Source organism: Rhineura floridana, chromosome 1, assembly GCF_030035675.1.
Source record: "Rhineura floridana isolate rRhiFlo1 chromosome 1, rRhiFlo1.hap2, whole genome shotgun sequence".
Classification (NCBI taxonomy): domain Eukaryota; kingdom Metazoa; phylum Chordata; class Lepidosauria; order Squamata; family Rhineuridae; genus Rhineura; species Rhineura floridana.
In genome coordinates, this window is record NC_084480.1 from 175,437,067 (window position 1) to 175,449,585 (window position 12,519).

The following is a 12,519-nucleotide window of genomic DNA, read 5'->3' on the forward strand; positions in this document are numbered from 1 at the left end:
GAGAACAGAGACTTAAATCACTTTATTTCTCCTCAAGAAATCCTACACATCTAGTTTACTTATCTTCTATTAGAAATCTGCAGATGGATGTTTGGTCAGCCAACTCTTTGTAATGCCACTAACAACGTACTTCCATCATGTTCTTCAGGAGCCCTAGAGCTGTCTTGCCTACTCAAAGGAGCAGCTGTGGTTCTAGGATCACAGAGATGTGTACTTGCCCATTTTGTTTGAAAGTTGTGTGGTGTTTTCCCCTATTACAGATCATCTCTCTTTTGTGGAGTTCTAGGATGTTTATTCTGTGATCTGAAATAATGCTCCTTTTTTATGAAGCTGCAAGAGCTCTAGAAGAGGAAATATTCCTTTAAAGCCAGTGATACTAGTCAGCTCTGTGTGAAATTATTTTTTCTACCACAGAATGCAAATTTCTGCACTAAGGCACTCTGTGTCAAGAATATGAGAATTGTGGAAGCTCTATACATTTGTTGAATATTCAAACTGTCTTATGCTAGTCGTGGTTAGGGCAACACACTCTGTAGGGCACTGAAACCCCACCTGTAGTCCCCAGGAAGTACCTCTGGCTTCTAAAACTTTGCCACAGGTTGCCCCCACACCTTCCAGCCTATCTTCACAGCTATAGGTCCACATTTTACTTTTGGGTTTGTTTTTTTGTACCTCCACAGGATGGTAGGGCACTTACATCCCTGTTTACTCAAACGGGGCTTTGTGGCAAGTGGGTTTGGGCAGAGCCTAGTCCATGCTCACCTGAGACTTGGCTTTCTTTTTATTTCCTTAGTTTGCGTTGTCAGTAGGAAATTACAATCTCTTCTTATAACATAGAGCTGGAGGAAAACAGGAGTGGCACTGTAAGAGCTCAAGAGCAGGGAGCATTCTTGGTGGTCCTGGGACATAGCATTTGCTTTCTTCCATCCTTAGCTTCCAAACCCATCCATAGTTGGAGTGCCTTGAATTGTGTGAATGCATGATAACACATTGGTAGCAGCTAAATGACAATGTCAGCACAAGTTTTGCCTTTATTGATCATTTACTTCCTTAATGTATTCACTTTAAAAAGAAAATATTCCATCTCTTAAGCATTCACCTAATGTTTTTATTGACAAAAAAGTGTTAATACAGTTGTCTGTTTTACGTTAATGGAGAGTATCTTGCCATATGCAAAACATTGTGTCCAGTACAATGATCACTTCCAGAAAGCAAGAAAGGTATTCAACGAAGTCCTATGCAGGGTAGACCTATAAAAATTAATAAACCTAAGTTAGACATTTCTGTTAACTTCAGTGGGCCTGCTCCGAGTAGAACTAGCTTTGAATACCACACTACATTTGAACTAAAATGGAACTAATATGTCATAACAGCGTTGATCAGAATTCTTTTCAAGAATGATTAGCCGAGGGTATCTGTATTTTATTTACTGAAATGGAAATAACCTTATTACAAAAGGGGTCTGATAACAACCTTGGCAGAACGAAATAACCCCAAGATGTCAAGGAACTTAGTGACAGCAACTATGAGAGAAAGTTAATTTCCTAATCCTACCCCTCATTTCCAGCGCAGTAACTGACAGCACCAATCAACCCAATATCACATTCCCTCTGGGATCTATCCAGGCACATCTCTTTGCTGAAAAAAACCCCACCCACCCCTTTGTTCTAGTGGAAGCTTCTCTGAGTGGAAAGGAGGGGGAGGGCATTTTTGCTGATTTCCCCTTCCTTCTGCAGACGCCCGCATGCACACATTCCAATCTTCTCCAGAGAGGTGGGGGACACTCTGGAACATTGTGGCAAGTGGCATAGGGAGCTGTGGGAGAAAGGGGGAATAAGTAAAAATCACCTCCTCCCCCTTTATGTCCACAAAAGCCTCCAATCGATCAAAGAGCCTTCCATCTATGGAGGGACACAACCCTCTGGAGCACGGCTAGCCAACAGGGTCCCCTCCAGATGTTGTTGAGCTGCAACTTCCATCATCCTTGACCATTGGCCATGGTGGCTGGGAGTGATGGGAATTGTAGTCCACAAACAGAAAAAAGTTACTTGTCCTTGACAAAATGCAAATGTTCAGAAAAAAAGAGTTAGGGATAAATAACACATAAATGTAAGAATTTTGATGTGTCAAACAATAAAAGCAAACTTTAAATACTTATTCCAAAGACACTTGTATCACCAGTTGAGGAGACAAATGCTTATTTTTTTTAAAAAAAATGCTCTTTTGGTGTTTTGGCCAGGTGAGTTTTGGCAACCTGTCTTTCTCAGTGGCCAAGTGCATAAAATCCAGGGTTCTTTGTAAGATTTATTCATTATTCACTGGGATTGGACTGTAAATGTGATTTGTGGCATCCAACATCAGTCTGAGATATATATTGCTTCCAGTTTCAAAGGATTTTTTATTCAAAAGCCTGGATTTTATGCACTTGGCTACTGAGGAAAACAAGTTGTCAAAATGCATCTGGCCAAAACACCAAAGGAACATTTTTTTTTAAAAAAAGTATTTGTCTCATCAACTGGTGATATATGTGCCTTTGGAATAAGTATTTAAAGTTTGTTTTTACTGTTTTGATACATTAAAATTCTTACATTTGGGAATTGCAGTTAACACTCCTGGAGGGTGTTTACCTGTTCCAGAGCAGGGGTGTAGTCATGCAGGGTCTCAGGGGGCCTTAGACCCTTTACTTTTTGGGTAGCAGGGTCCCTGTGTCTCCAGCATCCTACAAGCCAATTAGCATCAAACAGGAGTGTATTAGCCACTGAGAAGTGTCCTCTAACATGCTTCCTTGCCCTTTCCTGCTGATTGGAGCCAATCAGAGTGAAAGGTGGGGAGTCAGGCACACTCTCCTCTTTCGGGCTTATTGCTTCCTAGGCATTAACAAGGTTCTCATTCTCAGTCCCACAGCCAAAAAAGCGGGGAGGGAGCATGACTTTGATTAACATAGCAAGATCCTGCACTTCTGAATTTGCCACTACACTACTGCTCTAGAGCCACCTGCAGCTCATTTAGTTATGGCACAACGGATCCTGTGAACTAGAATAGTTAATATTCCTATAAATTTGCCAACATGAATGCTATGTTGATTTCCAGTTATTCGAAAATTGATGGCCTTTCCAGTTAGAGCAAATATTCTACTTATCAACTGTCTAGTTTGCTTTTTGTTTGGGCCTAAAAGGAAACCGTACGTAACTCAGATTCCATACACCATATATTTGCACCATCCATGTTCCGCTAGCCAACAACAAAATGCAGCTTACAAAAGGAAATGTCTCATAGTTCCATTTCACTAATAAAAACATTAATAATTTTTACTTTAAAAAATGAACAAACAAAAAACTAAGGAGGACATCTAATGTCTGTGATATTCAGAATAGACCCAGTAAAATCAGTGGGGCTACTATGAGTATGACTTAGAGATCATCCTAGCAGTGCAATCCTAACCATGTCTACTCAAAAGCAAGTCCTATTTAATTCAATGGAGCTAACTCCCAAGTAAGTAGGGTTAGGATTGCAGCCTTGAACAGTGTTGAACCCTTTCTTAATGGCAAACATTGGAAAATATTGTGGGGAAAACCTTCAACATATCTAAAAGAGGTCATTTTTGGTTTGGTATCCTCCACCCCAAATCAAAAACAAAACAACAAACCCAAATGCAACCAAAATGGACAGAATGGAGATGTAAACCATGACACAAAACATGCTTTCATTTTTATTCACAAAACAGCCTGAATCGCTAGAACATTACAAACAGCCTTTCAGTTAGTGATGGTGAGAAAGCAGGAAACAAGGGCTTTGAACAGAAGAAAAAGACTCGTATATGTGTTCAGCACAGGTTCTGCAATAGCCTTATATCTGAATTCCAGTAACATTGTTCAAATGGTTTCTAAAAGAGAATTGCTGCAGTTAATTCCAGGTTTATTCTAGTGTGCAGTTCTTCTTGATCTAAACTTAATTATTATTTTGCTTTGCTTTAAGAACTTGCCAGTTTTGCAGTACACTTTCACTTTTCATACCAAACATCTTGCTGATTAAACCTTAATCTTATGTGTATGGTTAGGGAAAGGGAAACTACTTTATTTTAAACATATTCTCATTTATAAACATGAAGTTGAGCCATTCTAGAAACTAGCCACACTATTTTTCTTTAATGATGGAAATTAATCAAACAAAAATATGAATGAATAAACAGCTGTGCTAATTACAGTAGTGCTTATTAGTAACTAGATTTAAAAGGTTACTGTAAATTTACATTCTCTACACAAGAACTGCATCTTCCACACATAAACAACATCAACATCAAAACACAGGGAAATAAATTGATTGTCCATATTCCATTACGTCTTGGTACTTTATGGATTCTTTTTTAAAAATTATTTGAAAAGCAGTTAATGTTTGTTTTTTAGTAGTACTTGAAGATGTTAAACAAATGAGAAAAAAATATAAAAACAGGAATGAACTCTGTGAGAAAATATTTTTGGTTCTAAAGGAGACAAAGGCGCATCCATTCATTTCCGCCAAAAAAACATCTTGCCTGAGACAACACAAGCAAGCAGTGACATTGCACTGGATGACAGAGCTTTGGGATTCTTGTTCCTACTGAAACCATCGGAATGCAGCGCCTGTAGGAAGCATCACTTTCTGTAGAGACAGAAGAGAACAGAACAGGGACACATGAGCAGGGAGGAGAACAAGAAGCCCTGGGCAGAGTTCAGTAGCTTGCCTCTTACGAGGAATGTCCAGAACATTACACCACACAGGATGCCCCATCTTTCAACTGCAATGTCCCATCTTCCAAAGTTTGATCTGACATCCTAACATATCTAACATATCTGCAGTTCCATCTACAGTGTTCTCCCTTCCCAAATTTGTTTTTCCAACTTTCTGCTCCTGCCAAAGACCTCTTTGAAACTTTATTGACACCTTCTCTATCAGCAATGCCTCATGGTACCAGACAGCCTCTTGTGAAAACTTTCAGGCCTTTGGCTGAATTTTCTGGCCACATACATTTCAACAAGTCCCCAAAGTGCTATTTCCATACTTTTAAATGGTAATGGTGGTGGCGGCGGCGGCATAAGGAAGTGGTTTGAAATATTTTCATATGAACACAGAAATAAGTCCTCACTCTTTGGCTGATCTCAGTACCTTAGAAAACATAGCTGAAGCTATTAAAAGAACTTTCTCTCTGAAAGTTCTCATGCAGAACTTTCCTCATCTACTAATTCTTCATCTCTGAAGTTTGTTTGCTAAATTCTGCTATATATTTTGTTCATATTTTGCACTGGGATGGCTTCCTGTTTAAATGAATTTGGTTTGGCCAGATCAAGAGTTGTTGGAATGCAAGATCAGACTTGGGTATCTGCCCTTAAAGAGTGAGGGTGAGGCTACTGCAGAACACAGCAGACTCTCCTGAAAAGGATGAGTTCCCAAAACCATTACACTCAGTGCTCCAGTATCTGCAGTCTTCTAGGAAAAATTCAAGGTACTGGACTCAGGTCATGCTTAATCCATTAAGAATACATTAGGATTCCATCCTGAGCATTTCAGGAGCACAACAAACACTATCATGATGATGAAGGGATTCGTGAGAGGCAATTATATGCTAATGAGATATTTACACAGCATTAGTTTATTACGGTGGCATGATCACTGTGTCAGTCGCATGCACACATATTTCCAGCCCTGCAATGGAGAGCTTCTGAGATGCCTACCTTTCTCTCCCCAAGTAGCATTGCTGGATGGGGGTTAGAGGTGGGGCAGTAAGAAGTTGTGACTTTACAATCTGGAAAGGAGAGTGGGAAGACAGGGCTATCGATCTTTTAAAACTGATGTCACCATGCTGTAATATGCAACTTTCCCTGCTACCATAATCAAACAAGGCTGAATAAGCAAAGAAAGAATTAAAAATTACTCGATAAAGCTTATAGGAGAATGGAGTAAGCTAGAATGAAAAACTTTTATTCATTTAATTACTGAAACCTCAGGGCATCTACTTTGTTGTTGTTGCTGGGGTTCATTTTCATTGGTTGCTCAGGATGCATCTCATAAAACAAAGAGAGGGGGAAAGTAGCATTATATCTATGGCTGTTCCACAATTGTATAATTCCTTCTCCGTAAAGGACGGACTAAGGTTGGAGAGTGAGTATCTTCCAGGAGCACCATAAGGCTTTCTTTTACTGAGGTAAGTTTTGCTGGTGCTGAGACTTTTTTTTTTAATCTTCCAAGCATTTGTAGGTTTTTATTTTGATGTGTCCATTTTATGACTCTGAGTTTAAACGTATTGAGGCTAGAACTAGACTAAAACTTTGATGTTAGGAATGGCATTATGAGGGGGAAAACATTCCTTCACAATGCAAGGTTGACATACATAACAGTTTAGCTCTTTATTGGTTATTGGCTTGTTTTGCAGGCACAAAGGAGGTAGGAAGGGCCCATGAAATTGCCACCAACCTGTCCAGCCGTGCAATCTTTCTTTACAAGCCTGAGCGCCTATGAAAGCTGTGTGTATCCCAGAATTTTAAAGGGACTCATTCTTGACTTTTTAAACATAGCACTACTTCATAGGGCCTTTTCGGTGGCCGCCCCTAGGCTATGGAACTCCCTTCCGAGTGAGGTGTGATCAGCTCCCTCCTTGCCGTCTTTCCGGCGACAAGTAAAGACTGTTTTATTTCAATGGGCATTTGGGATAGAGAACGACTAGGATTAAGTGTCATAGGTTTGGTGATTACATTATATGATTTTATTATTTTAAATTGTCAGCTGTTTTTAACCTATATTTTATGGTTTTAATTTTTCTCATAGTTTAATTCTTTTTTAATAATATACTCTATGTTTTAATGGTGTTCTTTTTAGTTGTAAGCCGCTCTGAGTCCTATTGGAAAAAGGGCGGGGTAGAAATAAAGTTTATTATTATTATTATTATTATTATTCATCGCAGAGCTTGGAAAAGTTACTTTTTTGAACTACAACTCCCATCAGCCCCAGCCAGCATGGTCACTGGATTGGGATGATGGGAGCTGTAGTTCAAAAAAGTAACTTTTCCAAGCTCTGATTCATCCATGGCTGATGACAAAAGGAAGGATGTAGTACAGTAGGGCCCCGCTTCCCGGCAATCCGCTAATGTGGTAGCTTTGATTTTACTTTTTTTAAGCCGATTTTGCCCTTTTGCAGCATTTTGGCGGCATTTTCGCACGACGCGCCCCATTATATCCAATGGGGTTCCACTTTACAGTGATTTCCGCTTTACGGCGGGGGTCCGGAACAGAACCCGCCGTATAAGCGGGGCCCGCCTGTAGTCCTTGTCTAGAGCTTCATCTTGTTGTTTCAGATGTTGTTATTTATTAGACTCAGTCGCTTGTTATGCAAAGGTCTCCAAGTGGCTTACAACATATTAAAACCCCACCAGTCATTCAGGTCCTCTCATCACTGCTCTAGGGAAGATTGGGTTGTCCTTCAGTGTTCTCTGACTAAAAGGGGCTTATAGACAAGGCAATATAGCTCAGAATATGGCTTAACCTTGAGCAAATTGCAATAAAATATTTTATTATATTAAAATGTTCAAGAAAATATGCCATATCACATACCAACTAGATTCCAAAATTTTCCCTTCCCTTTCTATGATTGCCATCTGTATAAAAATTAATACCTCTTGAAATAATTAAGTCAGAGGAATGAATAAAAGACAACTTGAAAACTGCATCTAAAACTGATACAGTGCCTTGCAAAAGTCATCAGACCCCTGACCTGCTCTCTCATATTACTGAATTACAAATGGTACATTATATTTTAAATGGTACATTGTATTTTATTTTCAAACACCGAAACTCAGAATTAATTATTGTAAGGTGACATTGGTTTTATGTTGGGAAATGTTTGCAAGAAACATATTGCTTGCACAAGTATTCAACCCCTGTGCTGTGGAAGCTCCCAGTTTACACAGATGAAAAAAATTGCCCTGACGAGGACACAACATTGGCCTCCACTTGTGAGCCATTAACGTTGCTGTCACATTGTCAGGATAAACCCCCCACTGTTGAAGGATCAAGCTGTGAACCTGAAGGAAAATGAAGACCAAAGAGCGTTCTACAGAAGTGAGAGCAGAGCTTTGAAAAGTTACTTTGTTTGAACTACAACTCCCATCATCCCAATCCAGTGGCCATGCTGGCTGGGGCTGATGGGAGTTGTAGTTCAAAAAAGTAACTTTTCAAAGCTCTGAGTGAGAGATAATGTAATACAAATGTATAGATTAGGAAAAGAGTACAAAATAATAGCCAAGTGTTTGGATATCCCTGTGAGCACAGTTGGAACAATAATCAGGAAGTGGAAGCTGCATCACACTACCCAGGCACTGCTAAGAAAAGGCCATCCCTCAAAACTCAGCGCTCGAACAAGAAGGAGACTTTTGAGAGAAGCCACAGAGAGGCCAAGAATCGCTTTGAAGGAGATACTGAGTTCAGTGGCTGGGAAAGGAGTAATGGTGCACTGTATAACATTGCCCTGTATGGGAGGGTGGCAAGAAAGAAGCTGTTATTCAAAAAGTACCATCTGAAAGCACGTCTGGAGTTTCCCAGAAAGCATGAGAGTGCCCCAGCTGCAATGTGGGAAAAAGTTTTGTGGTCAGATGAGACCAAGATAGAGCTTTCAGGCCAACACTCAAAGTGCTATGTGTGGCACAAACCTAACACTGCTCATGCCTCAAGACACACCATCCCTACAGTGAAGTATGGTGGTGGCAGCATTATGCTGTGGGGATGCTTCTCATCAGCAGGGACTGATTAAAATCGAAGGAAGCATGGATGGAGCAAAATACAGGGAAATACTGCAAGAGAACCTGCTTCACTCCACTAAAAAAGTGAAGCTGGGGAGGAAATTCCCTTTTCAGCAGGACAATGATCCCAAGCACAAGGCCAAAGCAACACTGGAGTGGCTCAAGAGCATTTGTCAGGGGGGGTCTGATTATTTTTGCAAGGCACCTGTATATATTATTTAAAGTTTATAATTAAAATGTAGTTTAGTCAATGTAAGACAGCTATTACTAAGAAGACGTCTAAGGTCAACATTTAAGCACTACCCTGTTTCGACTGTAAGCATCACCGGTTTTAGTAACACTTTTAGTGTGTGTTTTATGAATGCCCTTGAAACAGTACACCATGCCACTTGGGCCTGCAGTTAGCGCAGTGTGCCAGAATTGCCACTTGGAGCAGCGGACACTGTCTTTATGTCTCATTTCATAAATAAAAAGAGTGCAGATAGGCAGTGTAGGTGTGGTGGAAATAGTCTGAACAAACTTCTGCTGCCCTGAAAACAAATGCTGAAAATGTAGCAATGTGTCATTGAAAAGACTTGTACCACACATATGTCTATGTTTATCCTGAAACACTGCCAAAGCAACAGGGAACCAGCCACTAATCCATTTAATCAAATTCACTGATAGGCAAAAGACCTTGTGGTTTAAGAACGTACCTATAGCCCACAGATATTTCTACCAAACTTTAAAAAGCAGGGAAATTGGGCAGCTATAGTGAATGCACCAGGGGAGCAGGAGACCTGACCTCCTCTCTGAGATATTGGATTGCCCTACAAATTTGTCAAAATGCAAACACAATTTGGGCTGGTCTCTTACAGTCCAATCCACTTCCTGTGTAGCTTGGAAGAATTTGGTAACATGTGCCTCTGAGCATATAGTGAATGTTGGCAACACCTGCCATCTCTAAAGATGGAGAATTATATTTTTGTATGTTTGTTGGTGTTCTTCTTACTTTGCTTCTTTCCTGTGTTACTAATGTTTCTACAGAGAATCTAATCTAGAAAATTTTATTTCCCTCATTATTCATCCTAGAAATCTGTGTCACAATTAATTTTTATAAATTTCAAAGCCGTTTTATGGGCCAATGTCATATGATGGTGAAGACAGCCTTTTGTGTTTCAAATTGGAGGCAATGTTCTGTTTCTATTTTGGGTGCATTAACAGTTAAATCTGAAACTGCAGTTTGATGTAAAATCAGACTATTACAATATGTTGCTATTTCAGCAATGACTCTAGCTGTTGAAAAAAAAGAGGATGCACGTTTTCAACCTGCTATCTTGAAACCCCTTCATTTAAGGCAAGGTGGGCACGGTCAATTAAAAACATAGATCACACCTAGAATTTTGCTAGAATATATTTCACCTCTCACTGTTTTATCTTGTGCAAACTGAGACACTCCTGATGTCCACTCGAGACTATTCTGCAGAATAGTCAGTGCCATTATTCCACAATTATTTTTGGAGGTTTTTTAGTGTAAATTTTGCAAACTGTTGCTGTACTTCACATATTCACAGAAATAGAAACGTAAGAAAATAATTTCTTATAAGAAACTTCACTAAAATTGCAAAGTAAATCAAACATATTTAAAGTGAATATCTGAACTCTATCAACTGTATCTTAATATTGTTGCTTTCTCCCTGCTAAAACAAGATCAGCACAGCACATGTCTTGTTTCTGTTCTTTGGGCTGATTGCAGGTGTTGCCACCACTCACCATATGCTCAGAGGCACATGTTACCAAATTCTTCCAAGCTACACAGCAAGTGGATCGGACTGTGAAAGACCAACCCAAATTGTGTTTGCATTTTGACAAATTTGTAGAGCAGCACAATATCTCAGAGAGGTCAGGTCTCCTGCTCCCCTGGTGCATTGACTATGTCGTTGTTGTTATGTGCCTTCAAGTCGATTACGACTTATGGCAACCCTATGAATCAGTGACCTCCAAGAGCATCTGTCATGAACCACCCTGTTCAGATCTTGTAAGTTCAGGTCTGTGGCTTCCTTTATGGAATCAATCCATCTCTTGTTTGGCCTTCCTCTTTTTCTACTCCCTTCTGTTTTTCCCAGCATTATTGTCTTTTCTAGTGAATCAGGTCTTCTCATGATGTGTCCAAAGTATGATAATCTCAGTTTCATAATTTTAGCTTCTAATGATAGTTCTGGTTTAATTTGTTCTAACAACCAATTATTTGTCTTTTTTGCAGTCCTTGGTATGTGCAAAGCTTTCCTCCAACACCACATTTCAAATGAGTTGATTTTTCTCTTATCTGCTTTTTTCACTGTCCAACTTTCACATCCATACATAGAAATTGGGAATACCATGGTGTGAACGATCCTGACTTTGATTCACTATAGCTGCCCAATTTCCCTGCTTTTTAAAGTTTGATAGAAATATCTGTTGGCTATAGGTACATTCTTAAACTGCAAGGGTTTTTGCGTATTAGTGAATTTCTCTGCTTTTTAATCCGGGAGGTAGGAAATGGGAGCCCGTACAAGTTTGCTGAGAATGGATTGATCATATACATGCTTATTGAGTTAGTGGGATTTACTCCCCTGCAATCATGCTTAGGACAGGTGAAACTGACCATGGGGGATAGGGAGGGGAGAGGGAGGGGAGGAAGGGCAGAGGGGAGAAGGGGGAGGGGAGCAGGCAGGAGGGGGAGGGGAGGAGGACAGGTTTGATCATTTGCATGTTTATTGAGTTCAGTGAGATTTACTCCTATGCAGTCATGGTTAGGGTAGGTAAAACTGACCGGGGGGGAGGGAGGGAAGGCTGGAGTGCACAGGGGAGGAGGAAGAAGGGAGGGGAGGAGGAAGGGAGGAGAGGGGAAGGAGGGAAAAGGCAGGTCTGATAATTTGCATGCTTATTGAGTTCAATGGGATTTACTGCTATGCAGTCATGGTTAGGGTAGGTAAAACTCACCATGAGGGAAAAGGGGGAAGAGGAAGGAGCAGACTGGAGGGAGTAAAGGAAGGGGGAGTGGAGGGCAGGTTTGATCATTTGCATGCTTATAGAGTTCAATGGTATTTACTCCCGTGCAATCATGCTTAAGGTAGGTAAAACTGACCATGGGGAGGAGGAAGGGGAGGGGGACAAGGGGGAAGGAAGGGATTGGAAGGGGATGGGGAGGGGCAAAGGAAGGGGGAGGGAAGGGGCAAGAGAGGGGATAGGAGTAGGGTTGCCAGGTTCCTGGCCTGAGACTGATCCTGTATCTTTAGGAGAAGAGAAAGTCAGCCAAGTGCAGGTGTTCTTGCAACACTGTAATGAGAAAAACCACAAGGTGGAATACTCCCTTCCCCCTGCACAACATTTAAAGATACAGAAGACCTCTTGGTTGCCAGGCCCGGCCTCCAGCTCCCCCTCTAGCTGATCGCGCTGCTGGCACCATATTAGCGAAACACCGAAAAGCGTGGCCCTACTGTACTGCATGAACATGGCTGATTTTTATTGAATTTCAACAGATTGTCCGATTGTCCAAAAGCCCACCTTTTGGTTGCACTTATTAAAGAAGTCTCTCATCAGTGCAACTCAAGTAACATCTGTTAATTATTCTGATTATGAATAAACAGCATTTTATCCAACAGTTGCTACCCAAATCTCCAAGCTGTTGACTCCTGCATTTGTCTACTTGCTGATGAATCTGAAGGACAGAAATGGATGTTTATGTCTCACTAAGAACAGCTATGATAAGTTGTTCTTTAGGAGGGGATTCTTAC

At 40.5% G+C, this 12,519-nt stretch overlaps 1 protein-coding gene across 11 annotated transcripts in view; it reads right to left on the reverse strand.

The window, feature by feature from the left end:
* Positions 1 to 1,074: 1,074 nt before the first annotated feature.
* Positions 1,075 to 12,519, reverse strand: part of CXXC5 (CXXC finger protein 5) — an 88,065-nt gene continuing 76,620 nt past the window's right edge. For 9 of the 11 annotated variants that reach the window (XM_061587095.1, XM_061587115.1, XM_061587139.1 and 6 more), the window contains one exon: positions 3,690 to 4,638. In XM_061587095.1, coding sequence (XP_061443079.1) covers positions 4,594 to 4,638 — 45 coding nt within the window. In that variant the 3' untranslated portion in view covers positions 3,690 to 4,593. Of the gene's footprint in view, positions 1,251 to 3,689; positions 4,639 to 12,519 lie in introns of those variants that run through there. The other 2 variants (XR_009758181.1, XM_061587175.1) reach the window with 2 other exon arrangements.